This window comes from Notolepis coatsorum (assembly GCF_963971535.1).
Source record: "Notolepis coatsorum genome assembly, chromosome: 17".
NCBI lineage: Eukaryota > Metazoa > Chordata > Actinopteri > Aulopiformes > Paralepididae > Notolepis > Notolepis coatsorum.
In genome coordinates, this window is record NC_140181.1 from 83,701,162 (window position 1) to 83,723,365 (window position 22,204).

Here is a 22,204-nt window from a genome sequence, read left to right on the forward strand (position 1 = left end):
TATAAATGCAGTCCATTTACCATATATATATGCATATCCTGTGTATACATACAATATTCCTGTTTATATACACACTGTATATACTATAATCTATATCTGTATATATCCATACCTATACTAGTTATACCACTATATATATATATGTTTTTGTAAATATTGCCTTGAAATAGAGAAGCTGAAAAAGGTAGCAGGATGTAGCCTTCAATAAAGAAATTATATTGTCAACCGATATGGTTGAAAAACAAACAATGTTTTAAATGTAATTGTAGATACAATATTGTAGTTACAATTTCTTTAATTGAATTAACTTAAACTAGAAAAGTAAATACAAACTAAATTAACAATGTAACTTGCAGTTTACAGAAGGACAGTTTCCTTAAAAAAGCACAATTTATAAGAAATGTCTCATCCTTCCAGTCGGGAGTCGGGACCATTTGTCACATATAGTGAGAGCTCCACAGCTCAAGCAAACCCCCACAGGGCTTGTATTTTGGTTTTACACTTCTCGTTCTTTGTTATGCTATTGCTATGCTATTGTTGTTGTGCTGTACGATGACAATTCATTTTATTCTAATTAAATGTAATACAATGTTCTGTCCCGGAACAAAAGTGCAGCTACCGCATTGCCACAGTTTCCTGTCGGGTAGAATTCGGTGTTGCACCAACATGCACATTACTTGCAGTATGCAAGTTTGGTGTCTAATGTAGACAATTGGAGTTCCCTGACTGAAATGTAACACATTTAAGAATTTGATTGAATTCATTATCTAATTGTTGACAATATATATTATTTATTTTACATTATGTTTGCTAAGGCGTTTCGTGTCAAGTCCAACACCGTGATTAAAGGTTCTGACAGGTGAGTGACGCTAGTCCTAGTAAACAATATTATCAACTCAATGTGTGATGTATTATGCTTTTCTCAACGGTTACATATTTTATTCTGGTGTTTATTTTGGAGTGACTGACCACGTCAAATGTTTTTAGTTTATCAGTACATTTTAATTATGCTTTCTTTCCTTCTTAAAAACACGACCTGGAAAGGCCACAACTATCTTGATCTATTAGACCTGGTTCATACTGTGAATTGTGACCCGTTATCGTCCAGAATCTAGATCGTACACCTGGCTGCCAGGGAGTACTAATTAGCGAGAGAAGTGGCTAACGTAAGCTATGTTTATCCACCCATTGATTGATTGAACACTTTATTAACAGATTGCAGAATGGGTACAATACAGTACAGCTCAATACACACAATTGTTAAGGGGATGCAGACCAGAGAAAGACTTTCGTCTTGTTTACATCAGGGTCCCCCATTTTCAATTAATCATAACATACCAACCTCCCCCACCCACCCAACCACCTCCAATGTACAGTACCCCCCACCTACCCAACCTCCTCTAATGTACAGTTTCTACGTCAAATGTATATACTTTTTTCTGGACTCTTTTCGTATCACAAACAGTACTGTATTTGCAAATCTGGTATGTCATACATTTATAGATGTAGCAGTACTGTCTATCTGTATGTCATATATGTTACGATGAATTGAAAATGGGGGACCCTGATGTAAACAAGACGAAAGTCTTTCTCTGGTCTGCATCCCCTTAACAATTGTATGTATTGAGCTGTACTGTACTGTACCCATTCTGCAATCTGTTAATAAAGTTTTCATTCATTCATTCATGCAGCATGAAACACAGGACCAGTGTTCTGCTTTTGGTCCATAAAGAATTCTGGTCTCAATCCCAAAGATTCTTGTCACATGGTTGCTGATCATACACAAACAGAATATTTTTTCTCTTTGTCCTCTACTGTAGGAGGAAGCTCAAAGCTGATATATCCACAGCCTTTCCCTCCCTGTCTGCAGAGGAACTGTCAGAGTTGATCCCCAACAAAGAAGAACTGAATGTTGTAAAGATTTATGCACACAAGGGAGATTCTGTCACACTCTATGTTCTTCATAAAAACCCACTCTTCTTCGAACTTGAGAAGCGACTCTATCCAACAGGTTAGCTAGCTATTGAGTTGACGTGACGGAACTTATTTAATGAAATGATGTATCTTTCATGATAAATTATAATGCAATTAATTATATGTATTTCACTGTACTGTACGTCATATTTTTCAGTGTATACGCTTTGGCACTATCCTACAGTCTTGCCAGCATTTACCACATGGCCTGCAGTGCTTCAGAAGTTAATCGGAGGGGCAGGTAAGCCTATTTTCCTGGAACAAGGCTGATGTGGATATGTAGCATTGTCATATTTAATAATGAACATAAGAAAGTCACTTCTGTGCCTCTCTGAAGATCTTATGCTGCCAGGAGTGGTGGTGCCTTCAAATGGTCTCCCAGATGTAAAGCAGGGCGACTGTTGTGCGGTCACCGTGGTTGGCAATAGGTACTGTATGTTTTACAAACCAGAAACACTTTATTCATCAAGGGGCAATACACACTGTAGATGGTGTACAGGAAGTTGCCGTGGTGACAGTAGTGCATGAGATTAGATAAAACAATGTATGCTAATTGCTGAACATACTAATTGTTGGACATAATGTACTAAGACTAGTATTATGATGTATAGTCTCATTTACAGGCACTATCATTAGACAACTGTTGGTTCCTGCGAGGACCTGTCGACTGTCGTCATGTTTATTATTGCGCATGTGCCAATAAATCTACTTTCTCTTCTTACCTTCGCCACAGTCCTGAGTAAACATGTATTTTTGTTCGGTCTGCCAGCTAACTCCATTCTGTCTATGTAGGCTAACACACTTAACATGTGTGTACACAATCCGCTAGATTATGGATTCCGTAACACTAATACACAAGGTATGAGAACAATACAATCTCACCTTGCAGGACAATGCAATACTTACAAAAAACTACATTCAATACACATCACTCCATATTCAATATTGTATACATTCATATTTCATATGTCTGTGCATTTTCCTCACAATCACCGTCTGGTTGTTTGATTCTACTGGTCACTCACTACTGGTTGTTTGATTCTACTGCTCACTCAGTATTGGTTGTTTGATTCTACTCGTCACTCACTACTGGTTGTTTGTTGTCCAGGGCTCCTGTGGCCGTGGGCACCGCTACCATGTCAAGAGCAGAGATGTCCGGTCTGGGTATGAAAGGCAGAGGAGTCTCCGTCATTCACACATACATGGACAGTCTATGGTGAGTGGCTTCATTCCACCGCCACATTACAGCCATGCAGAAAAACATCGTTATCCCCGGGCCATCAGACTGCTCAATGTGGACTCAATGTAACATAATTCATCCATTCTACATTCACTGCACACAACATACACATGCACACACTCACTTTAACTCTTTGACTGCCACACTGTTTTTCCATCTTTACTCCCTGGAGCCAGCTTTTTTGACCATTTTACGACACTGGGATAATTACAAAGGCATGTTTTATGATGGGGTTCGGTAAAATAGACGTTACCTTTTGTCAGCAGGTCCACCAAAACCCTGTCCACTCTTGTTCCAAGTGTCTTAGGTCAGAACAGGATCAATAAATATAATGTTAGTTAGCCCGTTAGCAGCGCCAGGGTAACGTTACATCCAGGAACATACATCCTAACAGCCTGTTTGAAAATACTAGAATCCAACATAGTCTGGTGAAAACGCACCTTATGTTATGGATGGATCGTCACTGTTTGTTCTCTTCATAATAATCTCCAATAGTTTGCTCTAGGCGATCGCCATTGCCGAACGTTAGTTGGCTGTAGTCTGGGGATCTCTCAACTCGGCGACAAATAATGTTACCTCCTCGGCCGGTTTGACTAGTATTTTTATGATTTACCATAAGTGCTGAGTCCAATGTAGTCTGGTGATAGTTTTGTCCTCTTCATAATAGTCTCCAAAATGCACGATCGCCATTATATAGAGCCATATGAAATCCGTTTTATTATTTTCCAAATTCCATTTTATTTCCCCCCAAATTCATTTTTTTCCGTTTTAATATTTCAGAATTCTGTATTTAGCTTTTTATGCCCATTTTACCATCAGAAATAGTGTCTAATAAGTGGGAATTAATAAATGTCCACAATTTAATAAGATATAACAGTCCATTTAATGTTTTTAAGTGCTGCAACTCAGAAATACAGTTCAATTTTACACAATATTTTCAAATAATATTGTGACAAAATAAAAATGCACACAAAATAAAAATACACATTTCAAGTGTAAACAATAGATACAGCTAGCTACTACTGACATTATCACAATGACAATGTCAGTAGCCTAGCTATATCTATTATATTGTGATGAAATATAGTAATGCATAATTTAGGCACCTTTAGTTTATAAAGGACAGTGTGTACTGACAATCATTTGCATTAAACAAAATGGATGGGTGCACCAGATTTAGCAAGAAGCTATCATTTCCATCTATAGTCCTATGTACTGTAACGTTACATAGCTATTTAATCACAATAGTGTCAGTGATTAGCCTCGCCCTCTAGCTGTATCATCATTAGAGAGCTGGTGTGTTTTGGCTTTTGGAGAGTGATCTTTGCACGTGTTTTTGTGGGTCCAGTCCACGGTACGTTGACAGAATTGGCAAAACACCTTATCGCCGGAGGCATAAAAGTCATTAGGATACTGCTCTGCTCTGAATTTGGGCCTTATTGCGGAATTTCTTAGCTTCTTGACGACGTTAACACCGAAGCAGCCAGACGCGTGGACACTGCTGCGTGTTGTGTGTAACACGCTGTAGCGTCCCCGGTCATGTTTGCTTTGCACCAAAAGTTCGATCTCCTCCCGAAAACGGAATTTCAGTCCAGATTAGGCCAAATTCTGCAATATTCCACGTTTTACAGTTGATTCCATTTTTATTGGTAAATTCCGCGATTCCGTCCGCGATTCCTTGAACGCGGATTTCATATGGCTCTACCATTATACCTCTCTACTCACTGTTGCTCGCTTCTCTCTAGTACTCTGGCTGCGTCGTGGGGGGGGGGGGGGGGGGCACACTAAACTAGCCCAGTTAAAAAGGTAGGCGATACTGCCACCTGTCGGGATTCGATCGTCATTTCAGTTCTAACTAACACAGAGGTCCCTAGAACACACACTAAGGTCCGCGTGACTGTTTAGAATAATAATAATTAAAAAAACGATTACGCTCAATGAGTTAAACACTTTTAAACATTACACCGTATTTATTCGTACACATTTGCACTTCTACCTCATTCTGCATTTTGCATTTTGTACATTTTTGTTTTATATATTGTATATTTTGTATAGTGTTTAGTCTTTTACCTTTTTACTGTATGAAGCACAATCTTAGGGGGCTCATACAGAACCAAGAAAGCCAGTATGTGTTACATCCTGCCCATTAGAGGTCAGTTGATAAAGGTAGATTTGCAGAACTGAAAAAAAGGTGCCTGCAGACTGGATGGAAGGTCCCAAAATCTTTCATTGTACTATATTACCTGAATGGCTTGACATGGAAGGTAGTATATGAAAATGTAAACAAAATAAATAATAATACAGAAGCATTATTTACAAGTAGAATGATCAATTATTATTATTATTATTTTTTTTCCTGTCAGGGCATTTGGAGATAAGTCTGGTCCTCCTCCTGTTCCGGATGGTGAATGTGTTGAAGTGAATGGAGATGAAGGGGATGAAGAGGATGTAGAGGAGGAGGATAACGAAGGGGAGGAGGAGGAGGTTGAGACGGTTGTGGAGGAACAGTGTGGTGCTGGTGACTTTGGCACAGACCAGTCCTGTCCTGTCATCCAGGACCTGTGCCTGGCTGAGAGGGAGGAAGAGCAGCGAGACAACGAGGAAGAGGAGCAAGACCCGGAGGATCAGAGAACACCACAAGGTAACCGGCTACACTGGGTTACATTGACTTTACTGTTATAACTTCTCTATACAAGCAATGCACACAGACTTCCACATTAGATTGTTAGTTATAAATGAGCTTTATGGAGTTGAGAAGTAAAATATTTTATTTCTTATTGTTGCCTTGAAGGAGATTTTGAGACTGTTCATACCAATACATCAGTACATTTTGAGACTGTCCATACAACTACATCAGTACATTTTGAGACTGTCCATACAACTACATCAGTACATTTTGAGACTGTTCATACAAACTACATCAGTTAATTTTGAGACTGTCCATACAACTACATCAGTACATTTTGAGACTGTTCATACAACTACATCAGTACATTTTGAGACTGTTCATACAACTACATCAGTACATTTTGAGACTGTCCATACAACTACATCAGTACATTTTGAGACTGTCCATACAACTACATCAGTTCATTTTGAGACTGTTCATACAACTACATCAGTACATTTTGAGACTGTTCATACAACTACATCAGTACATTTTGAGACTGTTCATACAACTACATCAGTACATTTCCTGTGCCAAGGAGTTTAGTCATTGTGTAGCTTTTTCTGATTGAGTACTGATATATTAGTGCTTGATGGCATGTTTAGCAAACAATGAACTATGAAAGTCACTTAAAGTCTCATGTGTGGTTTTACCAGAGCTGATGGATGACCTGTTGCTGCAGTGTTTCCTTCATGCCCTGAAGAGCAAAGTCAAAAAGTCAGATCTGCCCCTGTTGACCAGCACCTTCCTCAGAATCCACATGTTCTCCTGCTGGTACAGTATGGTTGATCTGTTACAGTTTGGTGTATTTGGGTGAATGAATGAATGAATGAATGAAAACTTTATTTAACAGATTGCAGAATGGGTACAATACAGTACGGCTCAATACATACAATTGTTAAGGGGATGCAGACCTGAGAAAGACGTTTGTCTTGTTTCCATCAGGGTCCCCCATTTTCAATTCATATAGACATTTATGACATACATGACATTTATGGCATAGGGACATATAGGTATTTAGTACTGATACATTTGTGACATAAACGGTATTCAAATATACAGTACTGTTACCCCTAGATCCTGACAGAGTATATACATATGATTGGGAGGGGACTGTACATTAGGAGGGGGTGGGTGGGTGGGAGAGAAATATACATACGGCGGGGAGGGAATATATACATGCGGTGGGGAGGAGACTGTCTATTAGGAGGTGGTGGGGGTTTTGGGCATTTACGGTGGCCAGTTTCGAATTGCAGCCTCCCGTAGGTGCTCTTTAAGAGCGGTTTTGAATGTGGGCAGGGATTCACATTCCTTTACAGCTTTGGCTAGGGCGTTCCACATTGTTGTGGCATAATTGCGAAACGTGTTTAGTCCCTTGTTTGAGCCGAATCTGGGTTTAACATGATTTGTTGAGCTTCCTCTGGTGTAGTGGTTGTGGTATTCACTGATCTTTGGGAAGTATTTTGACATGTACATGGGCACCCCGGTCGTATAGTGTATCTTGTAGACCAGGCCCATTGCAAGTTGCTGTACTCTGTCGTCTACTCTAAGCCATCCTAGGTTGTCAAAGTGGGCAGGGGTGAGGTGGGTTCTGGGGTTCAGGTCAAGTAGTAGTCTGACCAGTTTGTTTTGTGATGTTTGTAATTTTGTTTTAAGCGCCTTTGAGGTGCTTTGGTACCATGAGGTGCATGCATAGTCATAGTACCCTTGAATGAGTGCTCCTGCCAGAGTCTTCAGGGTATTCTTGTTTACCAGAGAGGAGATCCGGTACAAGAATCTAGTTTGTTGGTTGACTTTTTTTATTACATTGGATGCCATTTTGTCACAGGAAAGATTTGCCTCTAGGATGGAACCCAGGTAGGTAATTTCGTCTTTCCTTGTGACAATATTGTCACCCACTGTAACTGAGAAGCCGTCGGTCTTGCTGAGTTTGTTATTTGAACCGAAGAGAATGGACTCTGTTTTGCCCATGTGTAATGATAGTTTGTTATCAGCGAGCCATATGCAGATTTTGCCTAGTTCCGAGCTGAGGGTTTTTTCAACCTGCAACTTGTTCTTGTCAAAGACCAGCAGGGCTGAGTCGTCCGCAAACAGGAACAAGTTCCAGTCACAGGCTGACGACATGTCATTTGCATAAATTAGGAAGAGTAGCGGTCCTAGTATGCTTCCTTGTGGAACACCACAGCTCACTGTGAGGGGGGGGATGGAGTACCGTTTACCTTTACCATCTGTTCTCTCCCCTCCAGGTAGGATTGCATCCAGCTCACTGATAAGCTATCAAAACCAATTGCTTTTAGCTTGTCCATTAGAATGGAGTGATTGACAGTGTCGAAGGCCTTTTGTAGGTCCAGCATGACCATGCCGCAGTATTTGCCCGCGTCCACCTCTTGTTTGATGTGGTCGTTCAAATAGAGGAGGCATGTGTCAGTGGAGTGGGACGTTCTGAAGCCAGATTGGAATTCGTAGATTAGATTTTTTTCCGCAAGGTACTTTTCGACCTGTTCGTAGACTATTTTCTCCATGACTTTCGAGATGGAGGTAAGAATAGAAACAGGGCGGTAGTTGCCTGGGTCTAATTTGCTGCCCTTTTTGTGCAGAGGGGTTTATCTGGTACATTTGGGTGTATCTGGTACAGTATGGTTTATCTGGTACAGTATGGTGTATCTGGTACAGTATACAGTATGTTTTATCTGGTACAGTATACAGTATGGTTTATCTGGTACAGTATACAGTATTATTTACTGGTACAGTATGGTTTATCTGGTATAGTATGGGTTATCTGGATTACAGTATGGTTTATCTGGTACAGTATAGTATACAGTATGGTTTTATCTAGTACAGTATGGATTATCTGGTACAGTATAGAGTGTGGTTTATCTGGTACAGTATACTAAGATGCGTCCCCAATAACATTTCTTATTTTACAGCCCAAGCGGAAAGCAACTTGATATCAAGAAATCCAGCTATAAGAAGGTAGACATCCAGAAAGTGGATACTCTTGGGCACATAATTGACAGCATTTTGAACCGTGTCCCTCAATGGTGAACCTGTGTTTGGGGTTTCTGCCAACAGTTGTCTAAGTTCCTTCAGACGATGCAGCAGCAACACAAGCTGGTGCGCGTGAAGGAGCTCACGAAGGGGGTGGAGAGCATCGTGGAGGTCGACTGGAAGAATCAACAGTGAGTCAAGCCTCGGCTACAACAAATGAGGTGGAAAGTAATTAAGTCATTTTACTCAAGTGCTGTACTTAAGTACAATTTCTAGCAACTTTTATGTGAGTATTTCCATTTTAGGAAACTTTATATCAGAGTAACATAACCGGACCACATACCACTTTAACATAACCTTTCATCAGAGCAGCAGAACTGGACCATATACCACTTTAAGATAAGCTACTGTATAGAGGTCAATGGATCAAGGATTTGAACGCTGCCAAACACTGGAATACACAAACGTCATGTAGAATGCATAATTTTTACTTTAGATACTTAAGTAAAAGTATTTGCTATTGAATGTACTTAGGTAGAATTTGAATGGGTGACTTTTACCTTTACAGAGTACTCATTCATCTGGGTATTTCTACTTTTACTTAAGTAAAGGAACCGTGTACTTCTTCCACCACTGCAAATTAGTTGTGTTGCCTGGGCCGCCTAGATGTTTGGACCCCATATGTGTTTATGTCTTAGATGCCCAAATTGATACACATTAGGCTACAGAACTCCATTTTGATAATGTTCTAAGTCAGAGACCCCCCCCCCCCTTATCTGAGAAGTGTCGCTCTAGACTCCCTCAACTACCATCAATGTATCCCTGAGCAAGGCACCGAAGCGGTATAAGCAACAGTTACAGACTGGTATGAATGTGTGTTGGTGTGATGTAAGTCTGCTCAGTCAATCTTAGTTCAGCTTCAGACTCGCAACCTGGCCCAGAATGTGTTCTTTACTATTATTTACTCTTATTATTAGGGATGCACCGATATGAAAATGTGCCGCCGATACTGATTGTTCAACTAACACAATCGGCCGATACCGATATTTGTGGTACAAAAGAAAATTATAATTTCTTTTTTATATAATTCTTTTTCTTTTTTTATGAAACTACTGTATATTTGTATGTCTCTAAATGTTTTGATGAATTGAAAATGAAGGACCCTTATGTAAAAAAGCCGAAAGTCTTTTTCTGGTCTTCATCCTCCAGTCCACTGAGCTGTACTGTATTGTACCCATTCTGCAATCTGTTAATAAAGTTCAATCAGACAAATGTATAGAAAAGCTTTTATTATAACCTATAACAAAAAATTATATTATTGTTTATGAAAATGTTTTAGCCCTATGCTTGACTATTATTTTAGGCATGGCAACAAATAAAATAATAATAATAAAATGAATAAATAAAATATTAAATAAATAAATAGGCTACACGTCTCTTTGTGTTACAAATTGTGCTCACCGATATGAACATAGGCCTCTTTACTTACTTAAAAAAAGGAAACATCTCTCTAAACACTATCTCTCAACCAAAGCAATGCAACAGAACAATTTTGATTGACAGTCGATTCTGCCAATTACGTCACACCGCTTGCACCCTCCTCTGCTATTCTTACCAATCGGCAAGCGCCTTTTCGTTTTTTACTTCCGGGATGTCCGCCATTGATTTTCACGAGATCAACAACAAAGCTAATAACTTTAGCTCCCCGCCTGCCACAAGTGGACTACCAGCGCTCCACAGGAGTACTAAACGAGGCATAATGATTTTACTGCAACGAATGTTATAATAAAAGCTTTTCTATACATTTGTCTGATTGAAAACTTTATTAACAGATTGCAGAATGGGTACAACTCAGTACGGGCTCTCTGAGCAAAGGAAGCAACTGAGATATGAATGAGTAATGCTTGCTATGGTCCGGTAAATACGCTGATGTTATTGAACGTGTAACTATATAACGTTAATGCCACAAAACGAATGCCTTTGTTAATCATAAGTAGTGACTTTGATGCAGTAGCGTATGTGTGTGGGGGCGGCGTTGTGCAGGTCGCTTGACTGAAACTTTTTTCAAAGTTTGAATGTGTGGGCCAGATTGACGCGACACAAATTGATGGATATTTATCGGCTACTGCCATCGGCACATTTGAGCTTATGTTAGTCAACAAGGCACTTATCGGCCGATACCGATACCCGACCGATATATCGGTGCACCCCTACTTATTATATTATAACTAGATAACTATATACTATATTATAACTGTTTTACATAACTATATACTATATTATAACTGTTTTACAGACTGCGCTTCTTCCGTGCCCCAGAGGAGACTGCAGTGGAAGAGACTCCAGCAGAGCTGGGAGGGGGCGGGGAGGAGTCATACCACCCCCCTGAGATCACTACCCTCTACTCCGTGTCATCTCGCCTGGAGCATCTGTTCCTGGATGCAAAGAAGAGGTGTGTGTTGTTGTTGCGTGGAGGGTGCTTTCTCGTTCACACGCATGATTCCTGTCTGGTGTGAATCTGTGCATTCCTGACATTCTTATTTGTTTGTAGTTAAAGTTTTGCTAAAATACAAAAATTTGCTTTGAGTTCAATCGTTGCTGATATTTCTAGTACATATATTATATTATTCAAAATAAATTATGTTTGTTTTTGTGATACTGTCTTTAAATCTTTTTAAAAATACATCGGCTGTTAAATTTGTTGTTGAAAATGTAATCTCCCATGTGTCAAAATTGTTATCGGGAGCCAAAAGAATCTTTAATCGGTCTGTACCTGATTTACATCTGGTTGCATCCATTGCACTGATGCAAGTCTTTTCTGACCCACAGGAAAGGGACGATACTCCAGCCAGCCGAAGTGAGGTCTATTATTACAGAGTACGTCAAGAAGAATGAGCTGGTGGATGAACACAATCAAAAGTGAGCATATAGAATGTAAATCTCATGGTGTTGCATTAAGCCCTAGAATGGCTAATATTCCATACATTGCATGTATTCCATATACAGCCACAGAACACTCCATGTCCTTTATTGGGGGGATTCACCCCCATGGTATTCTAATTTGTCTGTTTACTTGCCAGACGATTAATTACTGCGACTGCCGGTCAGTTCTTGTCATATACATGTAGTGTCAAATTTGTTTTTGAAAGTTCTGGCAGAAATGTTTTATTTTGTCTAATATCTCCATTTTCCACAAGATTCACACTGACCACATGCTGTGTACTAGGCAATGGGATGGTAAACACAGCAGCACCTATCACATGGAAACCTCCATTAATCACAAATATGGTGCGGGGTAATTATGAACACACCTGGCTCATTAACGGAGGTTTCTGCTGTGTTTGCCATTCCGTCTCGTGGTTTGTGTGAATCTCGTGGAAAAGGGGGAGATATTTGACTAAATAACACCCTAACACCCGGTCCTGTGAACACATCACTCCTGTCCTCCACTGGCTCCCGATCAAGGAACGCATCAACTTCAAAACACTACTCCTCACCTTCAAAGCCCTCCACAGCCTCGCCCCCCCCTACCTGACTGATCTCCTTCTTCCTTACCGCCCCACCTGTTCCCTCCGGTCCTCCTCCACTGCCTCCCTCACTGTCCCGTCATCCAAGCTCAAAAACTTTGGTGATCGGACCTTCTCACGCACTGCACCTCGACTCTGGAACTCCCTCCCTCAGACCATCAGAGACTTCCCCACACTCTCCACCTTCAAATCCCGCCTCAAAACCCACCTGTTTGCCCTAGCCTTCAACCTTCCCCAACCTTAACCCCCCCCCCCTCCAACCTGTTTTGATCTCTGTTACTGTGGCCTTGTGTTTTCTGTGTATCATGCTGTTTTCCCTGTTTCCCCGTGGTCTTATGTTCCTTTTGTTTTCTCTGTTTTTCCCCGCCTAATGTCAGCGACTTTGGGTTCCTGAGAAGCGCTTTATAAATACAATGAATGAATTGTTATTATTATTATACGTTTTCTGTCAGCACTTTCAAAGGAATTTGATACTATATGGCAAGAGCTGACCGCCAGTCACAGCAATTCATTATTGGGAAAGTTTACACTCTCTCAATCCGCCCAACAAATTGCATGTTCTACGGCTGTATATGGAACATGTGCAATGTATGGAATTTCAGCCATTCTAGGGCTAGGTACTGCATGTGGTGTGACCTTGAGGAATGCACTTTTTCAAACTACAAATAACTATTATTATACAGCTCTTTATTACAGAACTAGTCATTCTCAGATATAATTCCTCCCTGCCAGTTACGTCAACATCGACCCTATTCTGTGTGACTGCCTGCTGGAGAGGTCGGAGTACCAGGAAGTAGAGGCTCTCAAGTGGGATGATCTCTTTAGCAGGTAAAGACTCGCTCCACCTCTACAACCTGCTCACATTCTGATCAAGACACTCCACATCTTTGAGTGGACATTACGGCTATCAACGGCCACTCTGTCGTCTTTTGTCTTTATTTTAAATCAAAATAATGCTGTCGCCATGATCTCTAATGTAGCCAGGAGAGGAGTTTTTACCTTAAACTAATAAATGTTTTGGCAATTTGTCTTAAATACATAATTATCGTTGTAGAGGAAATAATTAAGCACAATCCTTTTGGTTATGATTTGTTCATATCACTTCATCATTTATGTTAGATATTTGATGATCAGTTGCATTTTACATTCAAAAACTACAGATAAGCTGGCAGACCGATGTTGCTTAAAATGTGTAAGTAAAGTACTAATCGACCACAGCAAAAAGCGACATATTGTACGTTATGTTATAGCCATGAGTAATATATTGACATATTTAGGTATTACAAATAAGTACATATATTATAATGTAAGTATTGCTCTTTTTCTGTGTACTATTGGTTATTCTGATACCTATCGAGTCATCTGCACCATAAAGCAGTCGTTTGGAATAGTTTTATTGCACAAGTGAGTGAAGGGAAGAGGGCTTCTAATTTAAGAGCTGTACTCTCCGGTGCTGCACATCTACTGCAAGGCACTTGGCTAAACATCGCCACCTTGTGTTGGCAGGGCGCTAGCCAGAATGCAAGAGTGCTACCAGCTGGAGTTCCCTGGTCAAGCACCCATCAGAAAGAAGGGACACGTTGAGCCCATTGACATCACTGTGGCTTCTAGGGGCTCCAACAAGAAGGTAATCATTCTGAACCTCCGTTACATACTGTAGGCACCATGGGGTAAATAACCTGTTGCTCCATATTCTTTCTTGCTACACTATCGTGGATGGTGTATTTCTTTTTCTTCTGGTGATCTACCGTTTATGTCTGTCTGAAAGTCTCACCATGTGCCTGCTGTAGGTGACCCTAATAAAGAACCTGTAGGTCTATGGTTTGTTTATGTCTGTCTGAAAGTCTCACCATGTGCCTGCTGTAGGTGACTCTAATAAAGAACCTGTAGGTCTATGGTTTGTTTATGTCTATCTGAAAGTCTCACCATGTGCCTGCTGTAGGTGACTTTGATTGAAAACTTTATTAACAGATTTACCCATGTGCCTGCTGTAGGTGACTCTAATAAAGAACCTGTAGGTCTATGGTTTGTTTATGTCTGTCTGAAAGTCTCACCATGTGCCTGCTGTAGGTGACCCTAATAAAGAACCTGTAGGTCTATGGTTTGTTTATGTCTGTCTGAAAGTCTCACCATGTGCCTGCTGTAGGTGACCCTAATAAAGAACCTGTAGGTCTATGGTTTGTTTATGTCTGTCTGAAAGTCTCACCATGTGCCTGCTGTAGGTGACCCTAATAAAGAACCTGTAGGTCTATGGTTTGTTTATGTCTGTCTGAAAGTCTCACCATGTGCCTGCTGTAGGTGACCCTAATAAAGAACCTGGAAGTCTATGGTCTGGACCCCACAGCCGTGGCCACAGCCCTGCAGCGCAGAGTCCAGGCCAGCTCCGTCCTGCAGCCCGTCCCCGGAGCCAAGGACCGAGTCCTGGTCCAGATCCAGGGCGACCAGGTCCAGCAGGTCGGCAGACTGCTGCTAGGTTTGTAAACGTCTTAACATTATTTTAAATGGACTGGTACTTTGTCTAAGGTATGTTCTTCCACATGAAATGCAGTTTGTAACGGGTTCTTTATTTGATTTTCAGAACGGTACCAAATTCCTCGTAAGTACATCCAAGGACTAGACAAACCTACAAAGACTGGAAAGAAGAAATAGCAGAACTTCACAACCTCTACCATCTGCCATCTGTAGAGATGCTGTACTGTATGAGAAGACGACAACATCAACAAACAAACTGTTCATCATTCATACAATAAAACTAACTTTTTTCAACTTGTTTGGGTTGATGCATACTGTGGAGAGCAACCCGAACGATTTGCGCATATGCTTTAGTGTTGCATTAGATCTGCGGTTGTTCAATCTGCTCTGTGGGAAGCTACTGGGTTCAGTCAGACAGCCATGTCCTGACCGCGTCAATACTTTTACAAACGGATTTCCAGTTATGCGATCTGATTGGCCACTGACGTTTCTGGTCGTGTGATGCCTGTTTCTTTCACCGGTTAGGCTTAGGCACTCTTTCGAAGTTGGTTAAGAGTTTGTCTTAGAGCAAGGCGATAGAACACCAGCCCTGATTCCAAACTCTAACCGTAACCAACTTCGAAAGAGTCGCCTAAGCTTAACCAGTGATAAACTAGGCGTTAGGTAGTTTGCGTGCCGTTCGAGGCGGAAATGGGCAAAGACACAGGCGTCACGCGATTGGGCGCACATGTCACATGACAGAAACGTCAGTGGCCAATCAGATCGCACCAGAAACGTCAGTGGCCAATCAGATCGCAGAACGCGGAACTGGAAATCCGTTGGTAAAAAAAATAGACACGTCCTGACCAGGCGTTGCTTCGCATTATGTGTGATGCAAAATTTACCTCTGACTCTGGTTAACTGAATAATTTTGTCAAGGATAAGATTTTCTTCCTCAAGCAAGTTGAGCCTTTAAAAACGTGTATGATTTATGGGGTTGACGGTGGCTCAGGAGGTAGAGCGGTCATCTGGTAATCTAAAGGTTCCCGGTTCGATCCCGGCTCCTGCCAGCAGTGGGTAACTGCTCCCAGCAGGTTGGCATCTTGCATCATTGTCGCCGCTGTGAATGTGTGAGTGAATGGGTGAATGTGAGGCATACGTTGTAAAGGGCTTTGGATAAAAGCACTATATATATGCAGTCCATTTACCATCAGATTAAACATTCAGTGAAATATGAAAATTCACCAGAACAAGAAAAGGAGGCCAAAACTGACACCAAGTTAACACTGTTCCATGCGAGTGCTAAGAGAAATTAAGGGTGCCATCAACAAAAAAACACTTAAGGGGAAGATCCTCTATATAAATATTAAACAATATCTAACCAAACAATATTAAACAATCACCTAGAATTGAGCTGTTTCTTGGTTACTTTTGCAATTCTAGGGATCCTAAATGAAATACTAGTATTAGTATAGTTAAATAAATTCAAATAATATCTTCCTTGACTATAGTATTAACCACATTGGTGGACATTGTTTTACCATGTGTCTTTTGTGCTTTTCTTTTTTTGGTTTTGATATACCTTTGCTGAGCAAATTCGTGTTGCATAACACACAAATTACATAACACTGACAGATCCTCATTTTCCTGTCAATAGTGAAGGACGGAATGCAATAAATTACATGAAAGGCTACATATTTAGAGGCTCAGAACAATGACCACCATTCGTCACATAATGAGTAGTTCAGCAGTAAAACTGCAGTGTCTGCGTGTCGGGACGTACGTGATAGAAAGATTTAGTGAGCTCAGATTGTAGAGTTCTACTCTGAAGCCCTCACATTCCATCAAGCTTTACCAAGGTCAGAAGTTGAGACCCTGTCGCCTCACATCATCTAATGCAAATGGAAATAGATTTCATGAGCCTCATGTCGAATTCTAAATGTAGCTTTTCATACGTTTAGATAAATATATATTATTTTACCATAATCATGTCAGGAAATGTAATTATACTTTATTTGTACTGTTGAAATAGTCTTAACATCGGTCTGCTGCATGCCTTACCAGAGCTACTTTATCACACTAGATGCTGGCTATAGTGCTATGTACACAAGGAAGCATACTAGGACCGCTACTGTTCCTAATTTATGCAAATTACATGTCGTCAGCTTGTGACTGCAACTTGTTCCTGTTTGCGGACGACTCAGCCCTGCTGGTCTCTGACAAGAACAAGTTACAGGTTGAAAAAACCCTCAGCTCGGAACTAGGCAAAATCTGCATATGGCTCGCTGATAACAAACTATCATTACACATGGGCAAAACAGAGTCCATTCTCTTCGGTTCAAATAACAAACTCAGCAAGACCGACGGCTTCTCAGTTACAGTGGGTGACAATATTGTCACAAGGAAAGATGAAATTACCTACCTGGGTTCCATCCTAGAGGCTAATCTCTCCTGTGACAAAATGGCATCCAATGTAATAAAAAAAGTCAACCAACGAACTCGATTCTTGTACCGGATCTCCTCTCTGGTAAACAAGAATACCCTGAAGACTGGCAGGAGCACTCATTCAAGGGTACTATGACTATGCTTGCACCTCATGGTACCAAAGCACCTCAAAGGCGCTAAAAACAAAATGACAAACATCTCAAAACAAACTGGTCAGACTACTGCTTGACCTTACTCCTAGAACCCACCTCACCCCTGCCCACTTTGAAAACCTAGGATGGCTTAGAGTAGACGACAGAGTACAGCAACTTGCAATGGGCCTGGTCTACAAGATACACTACACGACCAAGGTACCCATGTACATGTCAAAATACTTCCCAAAGGTCAGTGAATACCACGATCACAACACCAGAGGGAGCTCCACAAATCATGTTAAACCCAGATTCGGCTCAAACAAGGGACTAAACACGTTTCGCAACTATGCCACATCAATGTGGAACGCCCTACCCAAAACTGTAAAGGAATGTGAATCACTACCCACTTTCAAAACCACTCTCAAGGGACACCTACGGGAGACTGCAATTCGAAACTGGCCCCTGTAAATGTCCTAACCCAACCCCCTCCAATGTACAGTAATTTACCTAGTATGGTTGTCAATATTCCAATGTACAATTGTGCTTGTTTGTACAGTGTCCCCCCCCCCCCCAATGTACAGTTTTGTTTGTTTATACAGTGTCCCCCCCCCCCCCCAACCACCTCTAATGTAAATTACCCAGTATGGTTGTCAATATCCCAATGTACCCAACCCCCCCCACCCAACCTCCTCTAATGTACAGTTTCTACGTCAAATGTATATACTCCCTTTTCTTGACTCTTTTTGTATCACACACAGTACTGTATTTGCAAATCTGGTATGTCATAAATGTATAGATGTAGCCGTACTGGCTATCTGTATGTCATATATGTCCTGATGAATTGAAAATGGGGAACCCTGATGTAAACAAGACGAAAGTCTTTCTCTGGTCTGCATCCCCTTAACAATTGTGTGTATTGAGCTGTACTGTATTGTACCCATTCTGCAATCTGTTAATAAAGTTTTCATTCAATCAATCAATGTGCACAGTCAACAGAACGTGACGGATTCAGCACCCTGTACACATTTACTTCAGGAAATTACAAATGTTTGTTTATTTTGTGTCTGACACACATTGGAGTATAAATTGTAGGAAATTAACTCTGAAATGCAAACTCCGGCATCAGTCATTGCAGGCGTGAGAGTCGTTAACATGGAGGGCAAGCTGTCACACTACTATAACATGGCACCAAAAGTAGTAAAACACATAAACATCCCAGCAGAGAAAATTCAATCTGTTTTATGGAGTCGCTGTTAGATTACATGCCGTGTTGTCTGGGGAAGAGACAAAGCCATAAAGCACTTATGACTTCCTGCTACGAGAACACGTACATTTTCCACCATTCATACACTGAGAAAGCGCAGATCCCACGCCAACTAGGTAATGTGCCATAACGTCAGTTTTCACCAATAGCAGAGCTGTTACTTGCTTGGGGGTCTTGTTTTGAACTGGAAGCACACCCGTCTGACACAGGCTGTGAACTCCTGTCTGAACTTGGTCTGGGTGCAGACGTACAGGTACATGTTGGCCGCTGCGTTGCTCAGGCTCAGCATGGTGCCGATATCCGCCGCGATGTTGATGTGGCAGTTGTAGTCGTTTCGATCTGTGCCGTACTCGGTTGTGGTGCGTAGAATGATCTGGGTGATGGCCCGCACCACGGAGAGCAGGACAAAACACATGGACACCGTCACCAAGAGCACCACGGACTTCCTCTTCCTGGAGCGCAGCAGGGCTGTGACCCTGTACACGTTGGAGGTCACGTCCGTGGCGATGTGAACCCTGTTGATGAGGGAGATTTGGCGCAGAGTCAGCCCGTTAAGCGTGAGGATGATGAGGAAAGGGAAGATGTAGCCCTGCACAGTCTGGACCCCCACCATGGCGTGGACAAAGTGTGCCGGAGCCTCCTTCCTGTAGACACAAACCCACCCGGTCCGGTTGCCCTTGACGGAGGCGTTGGACCAGTAGTGGGGGACGGCTAACAGGTGACTAAGGAGGAAGACCATAGTGATAGTCCATGCTGCGCACGTCGGGTTGCACACCTTGGTCTTGATTCTCCAGGTGTTGATGGAGATGAAGCGTTCGACTGTGAACACCACCACCAGCCACACGGAAGCGTTGTGGGCTCCGTAGTTGAAGATGTCCCTCAGGCGGCACCAAGGGTCGTGCCTCCAAAATGGCCGCAGTTGGTGGTATTTGACGGTGAGCTCTAGGACCGCGATGAAGACCAGCACCAGGGTGTCGGCCACAGAGATGGCCATCAGGTAGAAGGCACTGGATCTGGAAATCATGCAGTTCTTCCTCCAGATGATTAGAAAGGTGATGATGTTGGCTGGGGAAAGGTATTTAAGGACATTAAGGACATTTGACATACTTTGACTAAATATGATGCCACAATCTAGTAGGCCTTGTTATTATCCCGTGTCCTGCAGTTTCAGTCATAATTAATATAGAAACAAAGACACACACATTGTCATGAATGCAAGCAACAGGGCAGATGATCTGAACATGAGTCAAAGTTCCCGTAAGCTAACCATGAGAGAATTACTGAATGAATCAATGACGGAGTGAGTTAGTGTCATTGCCGGTCTATGAGGCACTTCACACTCAATAAATATAAAGTCAAAGTATTAATTCAGTACAACAATTAATTCTGTAATTGATGTTTGAGGTAGAAACACATTCAGTCATTATTAGTACAGAGGAGGGAACAAGACTAAGTAGTCATCGTTGTTAGTACAGATGAGGGAACAAGACTAAGTGGTCATCGTTATTAGTACAGAGGAGGGAACAAGACTAAGTAGTCATCGTTATTAGTACAGAGGAGGGAACAAGACTAGTAAGTAGTCATCGTTATTAGTACAGAGGAGGGAACAAGACTAAGTAGTCATCGTTATTAGTACAGCGGAGGGAACAAGACTAAGTAGTCATCATTATTAGTACAGCGGAGGGAACAAGACTAAGTAGTCATCGTTATTAGTACAGAGGAGGGAACAAGACTAAGTAGTCATCATTATTAGTACAGCGGAGGGAACAAGACTAAGTAGTCATCGTTATTAGTACAGAGGAGGGAACAAGACTAAGTAGTCATCGTTATTAGTACAGAGGAGGGAACAAGACTAAGTAGTCATCATTATTAGTACAGCGGAGGGAACAAGACTAAGTAGTCATCATTATAAGTACAGAGGAGGGAACAAGACTAAGTAGTCATCATTATTAGTACAGCGGAGGGAGCAAGACTAAGTAGTCATCATTATTAGTACAGAGGAGGGAACAAGACTAAGTAGTCATCATTATTAGTACAGCGGAGGGAGCAAGACTAAGTAGTCATCATTATTAGTACAGAGGAGGGAACAAGACTAAGTAGTCATCATTATTAGTACAGCGGAGGGAACAAGACTAAGTAGTCATCGTTATTAGTACAGAGGAGGGAACAAGACTAAGTAGTCATCATTATTAGTACAGTGGAGGGAGCAAGACTAAGTAGTCATCATTATTAGTACAGAGGAGGGAACAAGACTAAGTAGTCATCATTATTAGTACAGCGGAGGGAGCAAGACTAAGTAGTCATCATTATTAGTACAGAGGAGGGAACAAGACTAAGTAGTCATCATTATTAGTACAGAGGAGGGAACAAGACTAAGTAGGAGTTCAGACAGCAGAGCAAAGTATGAAGTCAAGTCAACAACTTTACAATTGACTGGACTCTTGATTTGAAAATTGAGGTACTCAGGTACTCACAGGGGATCCCCACAGTAGCCAGGGCCGGGTAGAAGACTCCCTGCAGGGTTGTCATCCAGTGTTGTCCCTGGGGGGTTACATCAGCAGCACCCAGCATGGATGATATCTCCGCCAGCATCGTGGGAAGCCCTCTGCTCTCACCATCACCGTGTAGCTCACTGCTCATAATGGGTTGGATGCACAATGGTAACTCCCAGCCCTCCCTTGTCCTCGACACTCACACCCAGACAGTATGTCAACACAACCTGAGTGTGTTATGGTTATATATATAACCCTGTTATGGTTGATTTGTACCTGTTTTTTCTTGTGCACAAAAAAAAATAAACAGATGCTTTACTGCACAGAACACATCAATCAGATCACCTCCTTAAATACTAATATAAATGACTATATAAATACTGGCAACCACTTGATTTCCCTGCTGGGCAGCGTGTCAAAGTGTCCTTGAGTAAGACACTTAACCCCTAATTGCTCCTGATGATCAGGTTGGCACCTCTGCCGTCGGTGTGTGAATGTGTGAGTGAATGGGGAACAAAATTGTAAAGCGCTTTGGATAAAAGCTGCTATATAAATGCACCATTTACCATTAACCATTAAAACCCAAACTCCCATTTGTGGTGTAGACCTTATGTAGACATGTTTTATGCACAACAAACAGGCATAAATCAACCTTTATACCATGACATCACATGCAGTAGGACCTCTCCACGGGTCATCCAAGGGTTATTTTGTCTAATTTGTCCAGTGTTTTTTTGTGTGTGTTTTTGTAATTAATTTACAAAAATAGACTGAACATTGCAACCACACATACACACCCTTTCCCACAGCCCCCCCCCCCCCCCCCCCCTGCATCCAGCTCCCACCACCAAGGCACCACACATTGTATACAAATGTTATTTTTAAGCTCACTCTGTCCAGTGGTTGGATTAGTTAGAAAGCAAAGTTACGGCTATGCTTCCCTATTGTTCTTTGTAGATGAAAGATCTCTACTCTCTTTAGCTAATGTTTTGGATGAGTCATACTCACAGTGTTTTCCTAT

The 22,204-nt window shown here is 41.5% G+C and overlaps 2 protein-coding genes across 4 annotated transcripts; one reads left to right on the forward strand and one right to left on the reverse strand.

Annotated features, from left to right (window-relative positions):
* The first annotated feature begins 667 nt into the window (after nt 1–667).
* On the forward strand, nt 668–15,163 carry eif2d (eukaryotic translation initiation factor 2D). Of its 3 annotated transcripts, XM_084332775.1 has the most exons (15): nt 668–859; nt 1,821–2,011; nt 2,132–2,215; nt 2,312–2,402; nt 3,083–3,190; nt 5,578–5,855; nt 6,539–6,656; nt 8,810–8,855; nt 8,955–9,061; nt 11,167–11,322; nt 11,700–11,789; nt 13,130–13,225; nt 13,904–14,024; nt 14,696–14,870; nt 14,976–15,163. In XM_084332775.1, exons 1-15 carry the CDS (start codon nt 804–806, stop codon nt 15,044–15,046), a joined length of 1,788 nt encoding a protein of 595 aa, XP_084188901.1. In that variant the 5' UTR covers nt 668–803; the 3' UTR covers nt 15,047–15,163. The 3 variants fall into 3 exon arrangements, with proteins under 3 accessions (XP_084188901.1, XP_084188902.1, XP_084188903.1); XM_084332776.1 differs by lacking the exons at nt 14,696–14,870; nt 14,976–15,163 and adding an exon at nt 14,188–14,223; XM_084332777.1 differs by lacking the exon at nt 668–859 and having other exon boundaries at nt 1,873–2,011; nt 2,286–2,402.
* A 3,685-nt stretch (nt 15,164–18,848) lies between these two features.
* On the reverse strand, nt 18,849–21,268 carry LOC311244116 (putative G-protein coupled receptor 139; the record flags this gene model as incomplete). Its single annotated transcript, XM_084333527.1, has 2 exons — nt 21,166–21,268; nt 18,849–19,756 (listed from the first exon to the last, which is right to left on the reverse strand). Exons 1-2 carry the CDS (start codon nt 21,260–21,262, stop codon nt 18,849–18,851), a joined length of 1,005 nt encoding a protein of 334 aa, XP_084189653.1. The 5' UTR covers nt 21,263–21,268.
* Nucleotides 21,269–22,204: the final 936 nt, after the last annotated feature.